The sequence below is a fragment of the Neofelis nebulosa genome, chromosome 8, assembly GCF_028018385.1.
Source record: "Neofelis nebulosa isolate mNeoNeb1 chromosome 8, mNeoNeb1.pri, whole genome shotgun sequence".
NCBI lineage: Eukaryota > Metazoa > Chordata > Mammalia > Carnivora > Felidae > Neofelis > Neofelis nebulosa.
The window spans coordinates 21,348,581-21,371,362 of record NC_080789.1 but is presented as its reverse complement, the minus strand read 5'-3'; the positions used below and the strand labels follow the sequence as shown (position 1 = coordinate 21,371,362).

The following is a 22,782-nucleotide window of genomic DNA, read 5'->3' as shown; positions in this document are numbered from 1 at the left end:
CTAGTTTTCAAAGAAAGAAGGGAAAGATAAAATTACTCACTGGAGAACACCGGTTTATTAAAATAAAATCACTATATTTGTTTCCCAGAAAAAAACACGTGATTTTAAGATGGCTGTTAAATCCTGAGCCAAAAGACATCAGATACTCACTAAAATTTACACCAATTATGAGCAAGGTCCCCACGTATAAAATTTTTTAGGTTCTGCCCCAGAGTGAGATGAAGGCTTATGGAAGCAAATACACCAGGTGTAGGATGACTTGAAATAGCCCTTTGTACGCTCTAAATATTCTATTCTCTAAATATTTGATGACGTAGATATTTATGTCATTTCGTGGGTTGACTGTATTAACACAGGAACCCTGAAAAATAATTTTTAAAAATTTATAAGAGAAAATTTTAATACTTGAGGTGTAAACGAACCCTTCTTTTTTCTTTTTCTTATCTAAATCTTGCCTGGTTTTCAAGGCATGGATCTGGCCCATCACAGTGATTGTAGCGTTTATTATTAGAATCAGATTCTGAATTTAATCACATCAAGTCCTACATATCATACCTTGTCTCTCAGTGATCTATAAGCTCTCTGACAGTAAGAATCATGCTTGCCTGATTTTATGAGACTGAGTAAATTCTCCAATAAATTTTGAATATTGAATTAAAAAAAAAACTTGTTATGCAAATGTTACTGTTTTTGAGCAAGCAGACATTAATTGTAGCAAATAATGAAAAAGATTGACTGTCCTGAAAGAAGTTTGTTTAGGTTCCAATAACCCCCATGTGGAAGAACCATTTTTTGTATGAGTATTTTAAAAATAAGCATTTCTTTTCATTACTTTGTCATAATTCAATTTTCCTGCAGATCTTTGGATATAGGAAATCAAATGAATGCTTCTGAGGAGACGAAAGTTACAAATGTTGGATCTCAGGTAAGACATTTAGATTATTTTAATTTTTGTAAAAAGAGTTTGACAGTGTGCTTCATTTGAGAGGCTTTTGCCCTTTAAGCAGTAAAATCACAATTTGTTGATGTCATTCAGGTGGTTTGACATTTTTCTTTTCAGCATATTGACAAAGTCTTTAACAACATTGGAGCAGACTTTCTTACTGGTGGTGAATCAGAAAATAAAGAGGATGGGTTACAGAATAAGCATAAAAGAGTAAGTTTCTTCACTTACTCCTGTAGTGTACTTATTTATATTATAGGACTTCCTATAAATTATAGATTTTTTTGGGAAATGCTGTTCAGCATCTTAACAAGAAACATTTTTTAATATTTTTATGAAATTTAAAAATTATCATGGGAACATGACCTGATTCACATTGAGAATATACAGACTTGAGAATTTTAACTTCTTTTATTACTCAGCCTCCCACATGGTAACTTCTAGATTGCCTGCCTCCTTTGTCCTTTCTGCTGGACTTTGCCAGTCATACCTCTTGATAAATGTCACTGTGTCTCAACTCTGCTTCTGATTTTGAATAATAAATTATAAAATGATACTTTCCAATTGAAATATTTGTTAATATTCAATATAATATGTTAATTTTGAATTTCTGCTGGGGGCAACTTTTCTTCTATTCATTTGACAAAAACAAGTACCTTTATGTGTAAAGCCAAGGAGCTACCAGGCATGGTTTACAGAATTTTAAGAGAACATACTGTGAGTTTATAGTTTAGCAAAGTTGATAAAGGAAAAAGACAAATGTCAAATTTGATGCAGACCTTTAGCAGTGAAAGACACTGTTTATGTTTTCCTTAGCTTTTTGGTGAGTTCCTAAAATATTTTTGGAGTGAGATACGGTTGAACAGGAATCTCCCAATTTTATAAAATGAAGTCATCAAGTCATATTCTCCTTGTCTGGAAAAAAGTCATTTTGATGAATGGTTTTAAAACAATAACTGTTTTCATACTGGAACTATTTTAGCAGAGATTTTGTAAGTTTCTACTTAAAGTAAAAGCTTATATTAATTCAAAATATAATATACCTGTGGCAATCACTACAGGAGTAATTTGCAAATTATTTGCTATCGTCAAACATACTAAGACATACTTTACAAAAAAAGAAGTCTTCTGTTTTATAAGTGGAATTATGAAATTGCTCATTGATATATATATATATTTTTTTTTCCTGAGGCATCACTTACACTTGAAGAAAAACAAAAATTAGCAAAAGAACAGGAGCAAGCACAGAAGTTGAAAAGCCAGCAGCCTCTTAAACCCCAAGTACACACACCTGTTGCTCCAGTCAAACAGGTCAGAATTGATTTCTCTTGCAGAATTTCAAGCATACTTACTTTCAGGTTATACTTGTGTATAATTTCAAGCGCACGATACTTAAGGAGTATATAACTTAGTCTACCTATTAGTGTTTGTCTAAAAATATATTTCTAAGAAATTTCAATAATGCAGTTTCTAAGAACTATGGGCATAAAGGATTTTCCAGCCACTCCTCAATAGCCTGCCTTAATGTATAATATTTTGAGATAGTGTTTGTTACCAAACAAAGAGAAAGCTAGATAAATACCAATAAAGAGAAGGCAATAATATTCTTAAAAAATATTAGGTTTCATAGTACTGATTAACTCTTTTCACCTTGAAATGATCAGTAATATTGTGTTCAGGCATTTATATATTTTTGACCAAAAAGTAATTTTTAATTTTTGGTGTTTCAGTTATAGCCAGGTCTGTAACTTGATTTAGGAATACTTACCAATATGTCCTGACCAGTATTTATTTCTTATTATGTACCAGCCACTGTCCTAGGTGGTAGTGCTATGGCAGGGCTTAAGGTTCTTGCTGGTAGAGAGTTCAAACTCATACAGACTGCAGAAATAACTTTATCTTAAAAGCTTTCTTTAAATCATTTTTTGTTACCTCTTTTTTTGTGAAAAAAATTTTTTTATGTTTACTTTTGAGAGAGACAGAGTACGAATGAGGGAGGGGCACAGAGAGAGGGAGATAGAGAATCCAAAGCAGGCTCCAGGCCCTGACCTGTCAGCACAGAGCCTCATGTGGGGCTTGAACTCATGAATGGTGGGATCATGACCAGAGGCAAAGTTGGACGCCCAGCTGACTGAGCCACCCAGGAACCCCTTTTTTGTTACCTCTTAATCACTAAAATTCTTCTTCAGAGAAAAATCTTTATGGGCCAAGAGGCAAAATCAAAAATATTTTGTAGGTATTTACATAAGAGAGAAAACAAATTTCTACAAAATTGTGATGCAATTCAAAATATAAAAATTAAATAGAGTATCATTTTTGCAATGCAGATCTAATGAGAAGAAGGAATTTCTATTTTGGGGAGTGGTGGGCGGAGCCAGCATTTTATTTAATTGGAATTCAAAGTTAGTGTTCCCTGTCATCAAATTGATTGCAAATGTTTATCTGTAAAAGTATGTGGCAGGCTGGATTTCGCCTGTGGGCTGTGGTTTGCCAATTTGGTATAGACTGTTGAGCTTAATTTGGAGTTGTCATTTATAGTACAACCTGTCAAATGTTACTGATTGTAAAGAATTTGGCAACCTTGGAGGTAAAGTAATTCCCTCATATTTTTCAGACTAAGGACTTGACAGACACATTGATGGATAACATGTCATCTTTGACCAGCCTTTCTGTTAGTACCCCTAAAATTTCTGCTTCAAGTACCTTCACTTCTGTTCCTTCTATGGGCCTTGGCATGATGTTTTCTACACCAACTGATAACACCAAGAGAAATTTGACCAACGGCCTAAATGCTAACATGGGCTTTCAGACTTCAGGATTCAACATGCCGGTTAATACAAACCAGAACTTATTCAGTAGTCCAAGCACACCCGGAGTGACCAAGATGACACTGGGAACACCTTCCACTTTGCCAAACTTCAGTGCTGTGAGTGTTCCTCCTGCTGGTGCGAAGCAGACTCAACAAAGACCCACAGATATGTCTGCTCTTAATAATCTCTTTGGCCCTCAGAAACCCAAAGTTAGCATGAACCAGTTATCACAACAGAAACCAAATCAGTGGCTTAATCAATTTGTACCTCCGCAAGGGTCTCCAGGTATGGGCAGTTCAGTAATGGGAACACCAATGAACATGATGGGACAGTCTGCCTTTGGTATGCAGGCTAATCCTTTCTTTAGCCCGCAGAACTTTGCACAGCCACCAACTACAATGACCAATAGCAGTTCAGCTAGCAATGATTTAAAAGATCTTTTTGGGTGAGGTGTCTTGCTCTGTTTTTGAAGGATTACTTCAATTTTAATCATGGGTAAGCGAATTTACATCTTTGTATAGTTGGCTTGGAGGAACTACTTTGTGGGAAGGTGAATGGTTCCATGACAGAAAACACCTTGTTTCCATGCCAGCATAGTAATTGTTTGGACTCGTAACAGTTGAGTTTTTTAAAGCATTGAGGATTTTTTTCCTCTTACCACCTCCTCTTCCAAGTTTTTAAAAGACCCAACCCTTACCAATCTCTAAGAGAAAAAAGACACCTGAGTATCTTGAATAGCAGAATTTTTTAATCAAATGTTTGTTTATTTTAGCTTGTAAATCTTGGTTTATTTAAGAAATTTTGAGTTGATGGTTAATGCAAGTTTCATATGTTAAATACTACATGGTACACAGTCTGCCTTCACAAGTCATTAGTCTTTATTTTAATGTGTGAAAAATCCTGATGCTCTATTGATTTGTTTGCATTTAGTATGACTGAAGGAGATAATGATAAACATAATGAAAAGGATCAGGTCACTTGCTTTTTCCAATCTTATTTACTTCACAGATGAACTAAAAAGACTGAACAAATACTACAAAATTTAACTTAATGTTGATTTCATTGGTTCAAACTAAAGGCATTATTAACCATCTTAAATGCAAACTAATCATTGTAAATTATATTTTAGCATGGTCTGCCTCAAATACTAATGTATTTTTCTGCATTTACTTGGATATATTTAGAATCACTTTCTTTCCTACTGTATGACAGAAGAATATGTACTGATTTGTACAGATATTTGACAGAGCCCTCTGATGTGATTTCCCTGACTCTTGCCTTCATATTTCATTTTGAATTCAAACTTCTGAGGTTGCAGCACATATGAATTGCATTTTCAAAAGGATATTTGTAAGAAACTATATTTAATGAGTAAACTTTTGAGATTTCTGCTGTATCGTTTCAAATGTAATAAACTTTACTTCTCTAAAAATGAGCGGTTGTATCTTCTCGCTACCAACAGATTAACTTTCAGTTTACCATGATAAAGTCTGACCTCATCAATTACTGCAACTAAAGTTTAATTGTGTTCTAGAAATTTTAGGAAACTTTTGTTTGAACATTTTTATGTCCACAATTAGCTATTGTTAGCAAACAAAAAAAAAATTCTTCTAATAGGAAATCTGCTTTATTTTTAAAGTCTTTCTCTGATATTTTTCTTTGATGTGCTGATTATTCAACCACAGAGCCTTATGCTGTAAATGTTATTTGTATTTTGTTTAAATTATATTCCACCATTATGTGATAACTTCAAAATGATCTTTCAGAGAACTATATATGCATTATAGTTGCTGCCATAGGGTTTGTGGTTTTTAATTCTCTGAAACCAGCAATCATTTAAAATAAATCACATGAAGTTTAGTGTGCTGATACGAAGCTTATTCATTGAAATACACACACACACACACACACACACACACACACACACTAAATATATACATTGAATGTACAGTTCTTGATTATAAAATGTTATTTGTTGATAATATTGCTGGCAGTATTCAGTAAGGGGGTACTTTCAAAAATAAAAGGTCAGCTTTACATCTGGTTTCTGTATGAGGTGTACTTTGTTACTGCATGGTTTTATAAAAAAGATTCATAGGAATGTTGAAGAAATTTATCCAAGAAATGAAAGGCACTAGGAAGATCAAATGTTTTTGTCAAATACGTTCACACTTTGACCAGATTACTGGTCTTATTTGTAACACAATATTAATATTTCTCTTGAGGAAAGTTTACATATGGAATAAAATTAATGTTGAAGAATTTTCCCTAGTAACAATTTTGTAGTAACTGTTTATTAGGAAATTGCTTTTTATTTTGTAAAATAACTTGATGTCAGTGTTGAACTCCTAATTAGAAGGAAAGTTGAATATAACAACATATAATTTGAACTTCTAAATATAAAAATAGATTATTTGAAAGAATATAATATATAATTCTTAGGTAATTTTTACATCTTGAAATTTGCTCATTCATTGAGGTAATGGTGCTACAGTTTTAGAAATCTTTTCGTATAGTTTTTCTGTTTTCTTGAAGTTATTTTACCTAAATCATGTCCATCAATTGAACTGTTACCATTCCCTTTTTCTATTGAGAAATTGCATCTGATGGGTGCCTGGCTGGCTCAGTCAGTAGAGCACGCAACTCTTGATCTCAGGGTTGTGAGCTCAAGCCCCACTGGGCGTACAGCTTACTTGAAAGAAAGAAAGAAAGAAAGAAAGAAAGAAAGAAAGAAAGAAAGAAAGAAAGAAAGAAAAAGAAAAAGAAATTACATCTGAAATATAGTGCCATTTTTAGGCTTGTATTTCTGTGTGAACAAAATTTTCATAATACTAGATCATCTTAAAATTATTTCAGATATTGGCAACATTTAAGTCCTTGTGCTTAGAGTAGAAAGTTGATGGGTTAAAAAGTACCTATAGACAAAAATTACAAGAAAGATTCCCTTTATTTGAGTTGGTTCCTTATTCTCCTAATGCTAAAATGTGTGATATATATAGAGAGAGGATGTATAAAAGGAAATGGAAATAGACTGTGTACTTGGCTGGTTTTTGTTTGTTTTTGTTTTTGTTTTGGAATGCTTATAACCCTCTTTTCACCTGAAGAAGTTAAGGAAGTAGGTTTTTGTTATTTTTAACCTGTAAAATACCTCACATGGTTGCTTTTACAAGACTAAAAGAAAACGTATATGTGACAGTACCTGATAGCAAGCACAGAGTATGCACCAAATAAATTTTAGCTTTGATAAAAATCTCTATATTAAGTTGTGATTTTATGCTTTGTGATTTACTGGTCTTGAAATAATTTTTGAGCAAAATGAATCTAAGAATTTAAGCTATATAGGATTTTATGAGATAATCTACATTGGTGGCTTTCAAACTGTAACTATGACACTCAGAAATACATGTTACACTGCAAACCAGCATATGAAATATATACCTGAAACAAACATTTTAGAAAATGTCTTTAATACATGTGGACTATTCTGATTTTTTTATTCTATCCTATTCATTAAAAAAAAACAACTTTTCAGTCTCAAAACAATTTCATGGTGTAGTGTGGATAAAACTGGAATAATTCAGCCCTTTCTCCAAGTTATAGAAATAGCGGGCCAGATACTTACATGGCCTAACCCAAGGAGGTCAGAGCCCGGAATAGAAGCTAGATTTTTTCCCCCCTAATCTGCAGTCTGATGCTCTACCATGTTGCATTCTTTATTGTATGAATTCTTCCGCAGTTGCTTTTGTTGAGAATGTTCTATGTAGCAATATGTGTTCAGTACTCATTTGATACCGTAAGTATATTTATGTTGGAAAAATTGATGTTGAAGGAGAGGGAGGTGATGAAACAAATGTTTATGGTTAAAATCAGCCTCTGGGCTGCTTCTCTGAAGCAGTGGGTGAGGAGGGCTGGGGAGCCGGGTTAGCAGTGCTTGTGGTATCCAGACATGAAGCAGAATTAAAGTATGTAACCCTGAGGAGGAGGGGGTGCAGTGGGAAAAACCATTTCACCAAAATGGAGCTTGTTGGATATTAAAAACTTTTTCTGTCCAAAGCAGCCAAGTTTCTCCTGCCGCTCAAGGGAGGATTATCTGCAAGATGTAAGCCACATAAGTAATTTAAAATTTTCTAGTAACTTCATTAAAAAGTAAAAATTGGTGAAATTAATGTTTAACTGAATAAATAATTCAAAGCCAAAGTATTTCAACATAGAATTTATATAAAATTTAATGAGATATTTTACATTTTATACCTAGTCTTTGAGCTCCAGTATATATTTTACACTTAGCACACCTCAATTCAGGCTACTCACGTTTCAGATACTCAGTAGCCCCACGTTGCTAGTAGCTACTGTATTACATAGTGTAGGTGTATATGGAAGCTAAGCAGCCATAGGGGTGAACCACGGCAGTTATCAGCTTAACCATCTCCCAGCTCCAAATCCAACCTTTTCTGTCCTACTTTGTGATGCTGGAGCCTGGACCTTATAAATTTCTCTCTTCCGTGAGCTTAGCAGAATGTTAGTCTTCATTGATAGAGGGCCCTGAAGTGGCCCTGCAAAGCAAGAGCATCAAGAAGACACTTCACTTCTGGGTCCTGGTTCTCTGTTTTAATTTACTGTTGGAGCTCAGGAGCCCAGCAGGAGAGTTCCAGCCGTGCGCGGGGTTAGACTCTCCCAACCTTGCTGTCCCTTTGGAACAGCTCCAGGGATCTACTTCTGTGACAACTCAACAGCTGTCTCCCACTCTGTGCCATGAACTCTGACAAATTTCTACAATACTGGCAGTCTGAAAGTTCCTGTGGAAACCACACCCTCTCCGGAGAAGCTTGGCACTCAGCTTGGGGGTGGGGGTCGGGGTGGGGAAGAGAGCCTCTCTTGGTCTTTAGTTACTTAATTTTTTTCACTTCCTCTCAGCCTAGAGGTAGTAGCTCCTTTTTTTCCTGCAACTGCTACTTCTGTACTCAGGCCTCTTTTGTGCCTTTAATTAATTAACCACCTTCTACTAGTTAACAATTATTTTATTAAAATTTTCTCAAATACCTGGTGTGGGTTCTGCCTACTGACCTCACTCATTGATAGATCCTGAAAGTACTATGCCATTTTATTTAAACATTTAAAAATATTATTAAAATCTTTGTATTGAAGTATAAAGTTGACACAATGTTACATTAGTTTCAGGTGTACAAGGTAGTGATCTGACAACTATATGTTACTAAGCCGTTTAAAAATGGGGCCATATGATACATATTTGCTGCCAGCAAAAGTGTTAATGGGGTTGATTTTTATATACCTAGCCTATATTAAAACCTTCTAAAAGTTCTTTTGAAATGTGCTTGTGGGGGAAATATGGTTTAGCTACTTTAATTATACCTAGTTGATGCAGTTCCAATTTTTATCTTTTTTTTTCTTCTACTTTTTGCATATGTTGCTTTGTTGGCCTAGGTTGTTAGGAAAGCCAGTGTTTGACTTTCATATAAATAAGTAAACGAAACTGAGACTTTAATGTCTAGAGTCTGAATATAGTAATCAACATTCATTCAGGTCTCTTCCAAGTCTCTGTCCTTAAGATTGCCAGGTTTTCTAAATGCAGTGATTAAATGAAAGTCTGATATGGGGCATTTGCATGGGCACACACTAGAAGCATACAGAGTGCATAGGACTTTGGAGCCAGATAAAGTTGGCAGGCTTTTTTGTTATGTTTTTAGAATTTTTCAAGCTAAAATTCTAGCATTCATGCTGTAAGGAGGTGGCATGATTTATACGTTTGTTCATGGGTTGAAACAGATCCAAACTTGTTTTTAAGAAAATCTTGTCTCTAACAGTAGGTACTCTTAAGATCACTCTTGTGAAGTGATGGAAAGGCCTCTCCCTGAAACAATATCCTCATTAGACTGCTCCACTTTCAGAAGGGATGTTCTTTCTCTCCCCAGCACCAGTGATTCTATGCACCTGCCCTTAATCAGCAATAATATCCATGCCCCAGGTACCTGTCAGAGAAAGCCTTTAAGTCTATTGTCCAGCATTTAAAATCTCACTTTTAAGAAATGTTTACGGAAGAAGCCATATATTGAGTAATCAATCCAATTCTCTAGAAACTAAGCCCTCTAAATGGAGGCCTTTGTGTCTGGGGTACCTTTGGTTACACATCAAGTTCCTTTACCACACTTAGTTTTGGACTGTATAGGGAAACTGAACATCCATGCCAGGGATGACGCTGGTTCACTCTAACATACAACAGTTTCTTTGAGAACCCATAGGAGAAATTTCAGGTTTCAGTTCAGGAGTAAATGTGCTTCTAAGCAACTGGTTTGCCCTAACCTTTAAAAGATAATGTCTCTGAATAATGTAAAAAATCACATATTAACAGCTTGGAAGTTCAGCCAAATTTGCAGTCCACTTGTAGCAAATGTTTAGGATATTGATAGTATGCACTGTTCAGTGTTTACCTTCTGGCTTTATCTGATTTTTTAAATTCTTATTTCTCCTTTGTTCTGGTTTCCTTTTTTTTTTCTTCAAAGTTTTATATCATTTCTTTAGAAATTCTCATTTTGGAATAAGTGTATAAATAAACACACAGAATGAATGGGTTTAAATCTTGTCTCTTTCGATAGCTGACTGTAATATGTTTTCCCAGCCATAAATTGAGGATCATGCTTTGCAGGCTTATTAGGATTAAATGAAATAAAGTGTGTGAAATATCTGGCAAGGCTCCAGGTACATAGTAGCTGCTCAATAGATATCCTCATCTTCCTTATGATGGACATAGGCCTCTAAAATAGTATCTGTGTGAAGAAGAACAGACACATCACCTAGCGTGGTTTGAATTCATTCTTCAAAAAATAGGTTATAGGTTTGGCAAAGTGAGATTCTTGGGACACAAATAGTTATGAAATAATAGGCCTTGCCCTCAAGGGATCTGCACTATAGTTATAAAGGTAGCGGAGTAAGCAATTATAGGATAGTAATGTGACATATACGCAGGAGGCAAGCACAACCTAGACTAGGAGTGGGGAAGGCTTCCCAGAGATGGGATATGAGGTCAGCCTTGCATAGTGCCTTTTTAAAATTGTTTTGGATGCTATCAAATGATTATTTAGGGATGGTATTTCCCCAAATTAAGCTGGTTACATTGGGAAGGGGAATAGAGCACTGGTTTTTAAAATTTAAGATTATATGAAAAATGCTTGAATTAAGGAAAGTCTGGTTAAATGACTTTTGATTACCAGGAAAAGTGGAATTAACATTGGCTGCTTAAAACCTTCCATATTAGATGAACCTAGGGATGACAAGGCAAGGAGCAGGTGAGCTATAATGTCATTTTTAGCTAATTTATGTTTCATTCATTTCAGAAATTTAATGATTCACACTTATGGATACAATAAAGGTATACCAAAAGATAAGTAAATCTATTCCTTTAAAACAGTGGCTGGCTTCCAGGGAAAAAGTTGTCTGGCATAAATGTATTTAGTCTATAAACTACCAGAAGATGTCACTGTCTCCCAATTAATGGTCCATGACACTGGCACTTTTGCAGGTAGGTTTTTTGAACACCAGCAGGCTGTGATAGACTGATAAGAAAATTTGGCTTTTTGTATTTAATTTATGAGAAGGATAGGACCTCACAAGAAATATGTCTCCAATGTGTGTAGGTTTGTTCCGTTTTGATTCTTTATGTCCTAAATATGAACCCTGTTAGCTGCTCCATATACTGAAATTATCTGGACACTTGGTTCCATCTGCACTTGAAGGTGAAGGTGGTAAAAAAATTTTTCAAAATATCCTCCCTGATTTTACTTTCTCTCACATCTTTAGGTTGCATTAGATGCAACTGTACTTAATAAATTATCAGATTTCCTAGGATGTTTTGGCCTTGGACACGACCTAAGATAGCACTGAATCTTTTTTTCAAGCTACCATACATGGTGTATAAAGCAGAACTGGAAGGTGTTTTCCATGGGTGAAATGAACCAGTATTTTCCCAATTACTTACAAATAGGGACACCAGACTGAGTCTGAACCAATATATACTCAAGAGTGTCCAGGCAATAACACATATTAAAGAAAAATAAATTCTCTGGTCTTTACAGCCAGAAAATAGACGAGAGTTGATAGTTAAGTGTCTTATGCTGGGTGCTGTGGGGAATGGATTTCTCCAAGATGAAATGATAAATAGTTAAAGGCATCTAGTGACAGCCATCAGATGACTATGGGTGTGATTTCTAGTGGAATTCTGCCCAGTACCTCAAAAGAATTAAGTGCTTCATTTGTTTTCTCCATGCCGTTGGCTTCAACGGTAAAGTGGGGGTAGTCTGCTATTTGGTCCTCTAGGTAGTTACAAGGCTCAAAACAGCAGTTAAGAATGAAAAGTGCTTCATAAAAATAAGGAGTTCATGTTATGAATAAATTCTTCTATGAAAAATGTGAAACACTTAGAATTTATGCAGGGGCACCTGGTGGCTCACTCGGTTAAGCATCTGACTCTTGATCTCAGCCCAGGTCTTGATCTCATAGTTGTGAGTTCAAGCTCCCTGTTGGGCCCTGCAATGGGCGTGAAGCCTACCAAAAAAAAAAAAAGAAAAAGAAAAAGAAAGAAAGAAAGAAAGAAAAAGAGAAAGAAAAAGAAAGAAAGAAAAAGAAAGAAATTATTCTATGCTATGTGGACATCCTGTAATTCTATATTTTGATTATTTGACTTTCTTTTACATTTTCATTAACTGGGAAAAAAGTTAATGACACCTAATATTTAGGCAGTTATGATGATGAACCAAAAATAGAACTTGTTATGTTTCCAGGGTGTCCATACATGCCACCTTATGTTTGCAAAGTATATGGAGATGTATTTTATTTAATAATGGTATAAAATTATATTCCTATTATTTAGGAACATAGAACTAAATTATTTGAATTCTAGTACCCAACTCACAGTGAGCTGAAATATAATGGGAGTAATAATGCTTTATTGGTGTTCTGGAAGCAGCATGGTATAATGAACATTTGTAGTGAGGTTTAAATCCTGGCTCCACCACAAACCATGTAACTTTGAACAAGTTCTTGAGTTTCAGCCTGTTTGCTGATTTTTAAGATGGAGAGATAATATCTATTTTGTCATTCTACTTTGTCATATATACTTTATCATTCTACTTTGTAAGAATGAAATGATATCAGGAAACTCAGGTCAGAAAAGACAAATAAGGAAGCAATTACTACAGAATGGGCTAAAAGTTCCCTGTTAGCCTTAGAAAGGATATCTTGTCAGGCTTGGGTGGATAGTGGCAATCTTAATCCAGGGGCAAAAAAAAAAAAAAAAAAAAAAAAAAATCCCGGGGCTAGTACATCAGTATTTTATGTCAATTTCTCTTGATTTTATTATTGGTTGGCCCTTCTTTTTAGTGGAACTTTTTAGTGAAAGCCAACAGCTTCATTTGTAATCTTAAAAACCAGCACCCAGTCTTATTTATTTCTACAATTTCCACAATAGCTCCACAAGCTTACCTATAGTTAGGTGCTCAATGACATTAAAAAAAAAATTTTTTTTTCTTAACGTTTATTTATTATTGAGAGACAGAGCACAAGCGGGGGAGGGGCAGAGAGATAGGGAGACACAGAATCCGAAGCAGGCTCCAGGCTCTGAGCTGTCAGCACAGAGCCTGACACAGGGCTCAAACTCCCAAACTGGGAGATCATGACCTGAGCCGAAGTCGGATGCTTAACCCACTGAGCCACCCGGGCACTCCTCAGTGACATTTTTGAAGGCATAAGGATTCAGAGTACATCTTTCCTGAGTTATGTTAAAGGCATTCTTTAGTACCCATGGGATTATAAGATCACAATGTACTGTGTACTGTGGTATTGCAAGCTCAGGAAATGGGTGTAAGGACCTACCCCCAGGTCTCCACATTCTAATAGCCAGGTTACCTTGGGCAAAATCGAGTCTTGATATCTGCTTATGTGTTCCACAATCTTATGTGAGAATCAGATTAAATACTTGAAACTGCTTTGTATACAAATTTGACTAATAGAAGAATGAATGTTAAATATGGAAATGCAATTAAAAAATCATTTTATAAGTACAAATGATAATTATCAACAATATAATTTAGAATGTTTAAAGATTGAGAGAAGTAAGTGCTGGATAAAATAGAAATTTTTGTGCTCGTCCCTGAGAATGAGGAATTGGGGTTACTGGGCTATTATTTCTAAAGATGTCATAGTTAATATTTTCTCTAATGGAAGAGGCTTTTTTTTGGTATAGGATGACAGGAAGTCATCTACTATATGTCAATGGCTAGAATTTTTTCTAGTAAACGTTCAGTCTACATATCCCAAAATGGACCAAAGTTTTAGTTTCATGGCCCTCCGGAGGTTCTGCTCTGCACACAATCTCCTATATCTTTGCACCATTTGATGTTTTGAGATGGGGATCACATGTTTAATAACTAAAGTCTATAAAGCTCAAGACCTTCACTCTGGCCCTGTTTTGTACCACATGGCACACTCACCCATCTCTGAAAGTATACGCGGTTCCCTCAGATTTCATGCTCTCTCATGTAAGTCTTTGCTCCTACATTTTTTTCCTCTTGTTTGCCTCACTCTTGCTCATTCCTGAATGCTTACACTATCATCCTCCTCATCTAGGAAGCCCTCTCTATTCCCCATCAGCAAGGCACAGGAGGAGACCTTGCTGGTACTCCCATAACTCCATACACGGGGCTCACTACACCGAAAGGACTCATTCATTTTTCTGATTTCTTTGTTTCTTCAAGAGGAATATCACATCTCAGCCTATCACAGTGCCTCAAAGGGGCTGCCACATAGGAGGCCTTCAAGAATAATAACAAATGAATAAATAAAATGAGCCTCAATTCTTTTTTCTTTTTTTTTTTAAATTGTTATATATTTATTATCTTACAAGCTTTTTACACATTGATAGTGTTTAATAAGATGTAGTGTCAGATGAGATTTGTTACCACTTCTTTTGTCATTGGTAATATTCTAAACATGCTTCTCTTAATCACTTTTTTCCTCTAGGTTTTTTTGTTTGTTTGTTTTTACTCTATGCATATATATGTCTTAAAAGAAAAGTAAATAAAACACATATAATTTGTCATCTAAACACTTCTGTTAGTGGTGTCTCCTATTTTTTTTTTACTTTTTTAAATTTTTTTATTTTTATTTATTTATTTTTTTTAATATATGAAATTTATTGTCAAATTGTTTTCCATACAATACCCAGTGCTCATCCCAAAAGGTGCCCTCCTCAATACCCATCACCCACCCTCCCCTCCCTCCCACCCCCCATCAACCCTCAGTTTGTTCTCAGTTTTTAACAGTCTCTTATGCTTTGGCTCTCTCCCACTCTAACCTCTTTTTTTTTGTTCCTTCCCCTCCCCCATGGGTTTCTGTTACATTTCTCAGGATCCACATAAGAGTGAAACCATATGGTATCTGTCTTTCTCTGTATGGCTTATTTCACTTAGCATCACATTCTCCAGTTCCATCCACGTTGCTACAAAAGGCCATATTTCATTCTTTCTCATTACCACGTAGTATTCCATTGTGTATATAAACCACAATTTCTTTATCCATTCATCAGTTGATGGACATTTAGGCTCTTTCCATAATTTGGCTATTGTTGAGAGTGCTGCTATAAACATTGGGGTACAAGTGCCCCTATGCATCAGTACTCCTGTATCCCTTGGGTCAATTCCTAGCAGTGCTATTGCTGGGTCATAGGGTAGGTCTATTTTTAATTTTCTGAGGAACCTCCACACTGCTTTCCAGAGCAAGCCTCAATTCTTTAAAGTCTGGCTTTTTATTTTCTTGTCTTATCAACAGTTCTAGTGTGGAGTTTAAGAGTACAGGCTCTAATGCCGGGCTTCCTGGGTCCATATTCCATTCTGTTTAGTTTCTTAGCTGTGTGCACTTAAGCAAGTTTACCTAACCTCTCTGTGCCTCAGTTTCCTCATCTGTAGATGATATAATGATGGTGCCTACCTTGGAGTGTCATTGTGGTGGTTAAATGAGTTGAGTGCTTAAAGTCTGATACCTAAAAACTACTTCACAAATGTTATCACCATTATCAACTATCTCAATCACCACTAAGAAACTTTTGTAGATTTAAGTATGTTTCATGAGCAAAGGGAACACTCTCGCACCGTTGGTGAGAATGCAAACTGGGGCAGCCACTCTGGAAAACAGTATGGGGGTTCCTCAAAAAGTTAAAAGTAGACCTACCTGACAAGCCAGCAATTGTACTACTATGTATTTATCCAAAGGATACAAAAATACTGATTTGAAGGGGCACATGTACCCCAATGTTTATATAGCAGCACTATCAACAATAGCCAAATTATGGAAAAAAACCAATGTCCATCAACTGATGAATGGATAAAGAAGATTATACACACACACACACACACACACACACACAAGTGAACATAGTGGAAGGGAAGGAAAAATAAAAAAGATAAAAACAGAGAGGGAGGCAAACCATAAGAAACTCCTAACTGTAGAGAACAAACTGAGGGTTGCTGGAGGGGAGGTGGGTGGGGGGATGGGCTAAATGGGTGATGGGCATTAAGCAGGGCATTTGCTGTGGTGTTATATGTGGTGTTTTACGTCACTGGGTTTTATATGTCACTGGGTGTTATACGGCAGTGATGAATCATTAAATTGTACTCCTGGAACCAATACTATATGTTAAGTGACTTGAATTTAGATAAATACTTGACCCTTAAGAAAGAAGGGTCACGTGGTCTTTGCCTAGTAGTGCTTCCAATGTGTGCTCTAAGAGATAAGTACCTAAGAGTATCTGGGGACTGAAGAAGGTTAGAAGCTCTACCAGTGGATGCTTTCCATAGCAAGAAGGTATGTTTGTCATATTTTGATTGTATTTGCTTTTGATGAACAAGCGAGCTTTTTTGGAAATGGGTAAAGACTTGGTGGTGGATTGATTCGATGTGTGATGTGCTGGGGTCTTAGCATTCTCAGCCTTGAGGGTTTATAGGTGGCAAGATTGGTGGCCAGAAACTATGCCTTTTAAAAGCATGGGGTTGAGGGGCGCCTGGGTGGCGCAGTCGGTTAAGCGTCCGACTTCAGCCAGGTCACGATCTTGCGGTCTGTGAGTTCGAGCCCCGCGTCGGGCTCTGGGCTGATGGCTCGGAGCCTGTTTCTGATTCTGTGTCTCCCTCTCTCTGACCCTCCCCCGCTCATGCTCTGTCTCTCTCTGTCCCAAAAATAAATAAAAAACGTTGAAAAAAAAAAAAATTTTTAAAAGCATGGGGTTGACGGGAATTTTTGTTATACTCTATATTAAGCTATAGTTAGGACAGTGTGATACTGGCACAAAGGTAGACATGAAGGTCCATAGAAAAGAATTGACAGTCTAGAAATAAATCTTTATGTTCACCTGATTTTTTTTTTGCAAAGGTGCCAAGGATAGCAATTAATCCAGGATAGCCTTTCTAACAAATGGTTTTGGGACAACTGGATATTCACATAGAAAATGTTGAACTTAGATGTTCGCCTCACACCATTATATATAAATGAACTCAAAATGGATCATAGACTTAAATGTAAGGAGCTGAAACAGTAAAACTTATAAAGGAAAAAACGGGAGAAAATCTTCAAGACCTCAGGCTAGTCAAAGATTACTTAGATATATGAACAAAAGCACAGTCTATAAAAGAAAAAATAAATAAATTGGACCTCATCAAAATTAAACATTTTTACACTTCAAAATACAACATGAAGAAAATGAAAAGACAAATGGCAGACTGAGAGAAAATATTTGTAAAACGATCTGAAAAAGGATTGAAAATATATGCACCTCAATAATAAGACAAAAATCTCATTTAAAAAATGGCTAAAATATGTGAATAGAAATTTCACCAAAGAAGATATACAAATGGGCAATATCCACATGAAAAGGTGGTCAATATCATTAGTCATCAGGGAAATGCAAATTAAAACCACAATGAGATACCATTTCATACCCACTAGAATGGTTATACTAAAAAAGACAGCAAATATTGGTGAGGTGCAGAAATGGGAGTCCTCATACATACTGTGGGAATATAAAATAATGCAGCCACTTTGGAAAATAATTTGGCAGTTTCTTAAAAAGTTCAACATATACTTACCATATGACCCAACAATTTCACTCCTAGGTATTTGCCCAAGAGAAAGGAAAAGATGTCCACGCAAAGACCTGCATGGGTATATTCTTGACAGTTTTCTGCATAGTACTCAGAAATTGGAAACAACCTAAATGTTCATCAACAGGTCAATGGATAGACATCATGTGGTAAGTCCACATATTGAATATTCCACAGAAAAGGAAAAAAGAAGGAACAAACTACTGATATGAGCTGTGACTTGGACAAACCTCAAAATTATTATACTAAGTGAAAGAAGCCAGGAACAGGAGACCGTATATTGTATGATTCCATTTATACAAAGTGTCCAAAAAAGACAAATCTAGAGAGAAAGAAAGTAGATTACTGGTTGCCTTGGGACAGGGGGTGGGGATGGAAGATGGGGATTAACAGTGAGTATAAGGGATCTTTTTGGGGTGATAGACAAGTTCTATCTGCTTTGTGCTTTAGTGTGATGGTTGCACAACTTGGTAAATTTGCTAAACATCATTGTCCACTTGCAATGGATGAACTATCAGATATACAAAACATACCTCATAAAGTCAGAGGAGGCAATGTGAAGGGTGTGATGGAGGAAGAGAGACACACACACACAGAGACAGATGAGAATGGCTGGAGCCAGGCTGTTTGGATCTGAAACCTGGCAAGTCTAACCTCTTTGCCTCAGCTTCCTGTTAGTAAAATTGGGAAAAATAAGTTACTAATCACAAAACAGTGTTGGAAAGATTGTGATAGTACATGAAGAATACTTAACAGAATTTGGACCATAGAGAGGACTCAATAAAATATAAGCCATAATAATAATAATAATAATAATAATAGTTATTATTGATAGTAGTAGTTAACGTACCAAGGATCCAGCTCTGATTTAGATAACTTAATTCAAACCTTGGAGAAGGATTGGAATGCAGCTTGCGGTTGGCAATTACTAGTCCTGTGGACATGACTTTTGGGGTATCTGAAAGGCTAAAACACAGGATTTGTCAGGCACATGCAGGCTGGGGGATTGGAGCACTGGAACCTTGCAGACGAAAGCTGCTTCTTCATGACAGCGTCGTATATAGAGGCATTAGCTGCTGCCCATAAACATGGGAGCAACGTGATATTTTAACCCCAGTCCAACAACTTTTTAGCAGGTTGTTGGAGGAGGTCCTCCTGGGGCAGAGGACAGGTGATTTGGAGGCATGGAGGAGGGACGCCTTGCCTAGGAGGGTTTCTAGAGGAAGAGACGTCTCAGTGAGACTTAAGAATCCCCTGACATTTCCCAGATAAAGGGTGAGGAGAGTTACCCAGGCAGAGGATATAGCTTGAGCAAAACTCAGAGGCGACATGGAGCTTGATGAATTCAGTAAAGGGCTGATATGAAGAGCAGAGTAATAAGAAATAAGGCTGGGGTCCCATGGAGGGCCTTGTGAGCCATGATAGAGAATAAAGAATGTGGATTTCTCCTGAGGACAGTGAGGATCAGTGAAGAAGCCTAAGCAGGTACTAGGACCAGCTCAGATACCTTCAGTGAGGTGGTCCCAATGGCACCCCCGCACCACACATTGAGGGATCCTGCTCTGTTGATCAGGAGAAAATAAATGCCTTCCTAGATGTTTGCCTTTAGCCTGCTTGAGTGCAAGCGCCCCTCCAAGGACCACATCCCTACTAGTGTCTGGCAGAAAAACTGTTTCATGTTTCCCACGAGGGGCATAAAAGGCATCATGTGGTGGCTGAGAGCCTGTCTGTAAGGCCAGACCTCAGAGAAGCAGAGGACTTGTAAATGCTTCATACACTCCACCCTGGGTGTCTGCTCTGGCTGAGAGCCCATTAATAAGCCCCAGCGGCTGAGGGGCAGGTATTGTGCCGGTTACTATAGCATCACCTTGGAAAGGATCACTCCGTGAGAGCCACGGGCTGAGTGAGGCAGGAGGGGGATGTGGTCAGAAGAAGCAGGAGGGGCTAGAGAAAGGCTGCAGTTGCTGTCGCTGGTCTCAGGACACCTCGTGGGCTGAAGCCCACTTCAGCTTCTCCAGCTGCAGCCCCAGGGAGGGAGTGAGGCTGCGCTCAGCTTGAGAGTGGCTGCCAGAGACAGCGCCACAGGCTGCTGCTGAGCTTGTAGCTTTCAAGGGACTGAATTCCCAGCCAGACACTACTTGGCCTCTTTTTGCGGGGAGGGGGAGCGGTTTGTCTCCTCTTGAAAGATCTGGGCTGGGTTTCATCTCCGTTTTGATTTTAAGTAGTTACCTCCATGAGAACTGACTTCAGGGTGTTCATCGAGGGAAGCAGAGTGGTCCCCATGCTGGAAATGAGAAAGCATGACAGTTTCTGAGACTTGACTCTTAGTGCTCGGAGGTCCCCCATACCCATTCAAAATGCCTTTTAAAGCATTTGATACCTTCAAAGAAAAAATTTTGAAACCTGGAAAGGAAGGAGTGAAGAACGCCGTGGGAGATTCGTTGGGGATTTTACAAAGGTAAAGTTTGAATGCAAACTTTAGGTTTATTTCTGAGTAGTTTCACATTGCCAATGTTTGAGAGGCTTTGCTTCATGTTTTAAAAGCCACATTTTTAAAGAGGAGTGGGTAGGTCAGAATAGATGGCTTTTGGATCCCCTTCCAGCTTCAACACGCTACATCTGGAGGGGAAAAAAAAAAAGATGCATCGAAAGTATAGGGTTGAATTAAGAAAATACCGAGATAGGTGTTCTGCTTATATGGTAATATTGGTACTTACCAGAGATGGTGATATTGCGTATTGTGTGTTTGGCATTCAATTGGAAGAGGTATAGGGAGATAATATTTCATGTTAATTCAATAATAATGACAAAATCAGGAACCACTTTATATTGTATACTTTTGGTTGAAATAATTTTTAGTAATTTTTCACCATAAATCAAAATTAAGTATGTGTTTAGATTGTTATATAAACTAGAGGGGTTGCTGATTGTGTGGTTTTGAAAGAAAAGAATAGTTACACAGTAGTTTAAAGAAAGTATCTTTAAAAATTAGTATTTAAGACAAAAAGCCTTACATGGTTACAATGGGAAAATATTATGTACTATCATTAAAGTGAATGTTTTTGTCCAAACCAAAAAGATAAATCTTTTTTAAAGTTAAATATATTATTATTAGAAGGAGAGTGTGCCACAAATGAATGAATTGATGTGACATTTTAATTTGTGATTTTTTTATAGACATAGTAAATGCCTTTCTAGGTTTTATAGATGAATTAATAAGCAGTCCTTATGTACAAGGTAAGACAACTTCTTTAATCCCTCTGATATAAATAAATGTGAAAAATACTCCTGATAAGATTTTTATATGTTTGAATGATTATTTCGAATCCTGAGTGAAATGCCATCTGGCATCTCCTTTTAACTTGTATATGTTATCTCTTCAATGAAAAAAAAAAATTAGTATTCAAAGGACTATTTCTAGTCACACAGAGATGCATTCCATTCCTTGGATTTTATAACACAGGGGCTCCTGTCATTGTGAAATTTTCCACTATATCACTCTTGATGAGCTTTCCTAGTAAGAGAGCTGGGGTCAGCCCCTCATTAATTTAAAAGTTAAAAATGAAAAGATTTCGATTAGACCTACACTGAATTATCGTGTATAGGTAAAAACCTAGCTGACAGCAGGATAAACCAACCAAACATAGCAAATGATTGTAATGACCTTTTCTTTGAAGAATGTTTTATCCTTGTGTTGCACACTCCCCAGGTAATGTCCATCTTACTGTGGTGGTGTTCATTTGATTAAAAATGGAAAAAGAAGGTACAGTGTCTTGATTGGCATATTCAAGTATAATGACAAAGGAATCTGACAAAGTCAGGCATAAAAACCAGAGTTGACTACGATCACCATTATAATCACCAGGCTCTGTACCTTAGTTTATAAAATATTTGACAAAGAAGTACTTAGGAATTTTCTTTCCAATGTTAAGTTGAACTGCTTTTTTGAAATTTAATCATTTTCTTTGGTAAGAGACTATTGTAAGAACTGGTTTTGCTATGTTTGATTGGATGATCCTCTTGAAGATCTTTTTGTTTGCCAGATTGGTTTGCTTAGGAAAGAACAAAATTCATAATTTCCCAGTTGTGCGACCTCAGCCCTAAACAAAGAAGTGTGTTTAGGACTCTGAGTGGTTTCCTTGGAACTGAATCATGACACAATACAAAAATGGCTAACACAGGGCTAGAGATGCAGAATGCACTAAAATGCATGCTAGATGTTACCACTGTTTTCTTAACTGGAGAATGACTTGAGAAAAAATAGAGCCAAACTAGAACCTCTTCTTTCAGTGATTCTAGAAAGAAGTTATTGACAGAGGATGGTTAAAAAAAAACAGGCATTAATTGACCAGCAAGCCAAGTTTACCCTAAGCTCTAGCAGTCGTTGAACAAAGCTCCAGAATTAGGGCTCCTCCAGCGAGACCAACTCTGCCACACACTCGATGTTGACCTTGTCTTAGAGGTATTTATGTATAAAGGGCCTTGCCCAGGGTCTGGTATATAATGACCATTCCCTCCACTTGCTAATTTTTCACCTAAAACCAGTTGGCAGAATCCAATGGGGAAAAAAAATCAGAAGAAACTGTTTTCTGTTTTGTAAGGAACAAGAATATTTGGAAGTTAGAAACTCTGACTTCCTAACTTACCAAGCAGTATATAACTCACTGATGTCTTGTAATATTTGATACTGAAATCATCATCTAAATGGAATTCTTGGGGTGCTTTTTAATTACTGAGCATTCTGCACAGTCAGGGGAGTGGCAAATGCATAGGGAAGCATTTGAAGTTTGCACCTGGCGCTGATTACAGTCAGGCATTATTAGCCTTCCTGTTACTCCTGGAAGAGTTATTGATAAAAAGGAGCTGGACAATT

At 36.7% G+C, this 22,782-nt stretch overlaps 2 protein-coding genes across 4 annotated transcripts in view; both read left to right on the top strand.

Annotated features, from left to right (window-relative positions):
- The window catches only part of SCYL2 (SCY1 like pseudokinase 2), a 70,483-nt gene extending 64,861 nt beyond the window's left edge, over window positions 1–5,622 (top strand). For all 3 annotated transcript variants that reach the window (XM_058741660.1, XM_058741659.1, XM_058741661.1), the window contains 4 exons: window positions 859–925; window positions 1,061–1,156; window positions 2,135–2,254; window positions 3,558–5,622. In XM_058741660.1, coding sequence (XP_058597643.1) covers window positions 859–925; window positions 1,061–1,156; window positions 2,135–2,254; window positions 3,558–4,202 — 928 coding nt within the window. In that variant the 3' untranslated portion in view covers window positions 4,203–5,622. The remainder of the gene's footprint in view (window positions 1–858; window positions 926–1,060; window positions 1,157–2,134; window positions 2,255–3,557) is intronic.
- A 13,494-nt stretch (window positions 5,623–19,116) lies between these two features.
- SLC17A8 (solute carrier family 17 member 8) overlaps window positions 19,117–22,782 on the top strand; it is a 49,182-nt gene continuing 45,516 nt past the window's right edge. The window contains exon 1 of the mRNA XM_058741658.1: window positions 19,117–20,367. Within this exon, the coding sequence (XP_058597641.1) occupies window positions 20,267–20,367 (101 nt within the window). The 5' untranslated portion in view covers window positions 19,117–20,266. The remainder of the gene's footprint in view (window positions 20,368–22,782) is intronic.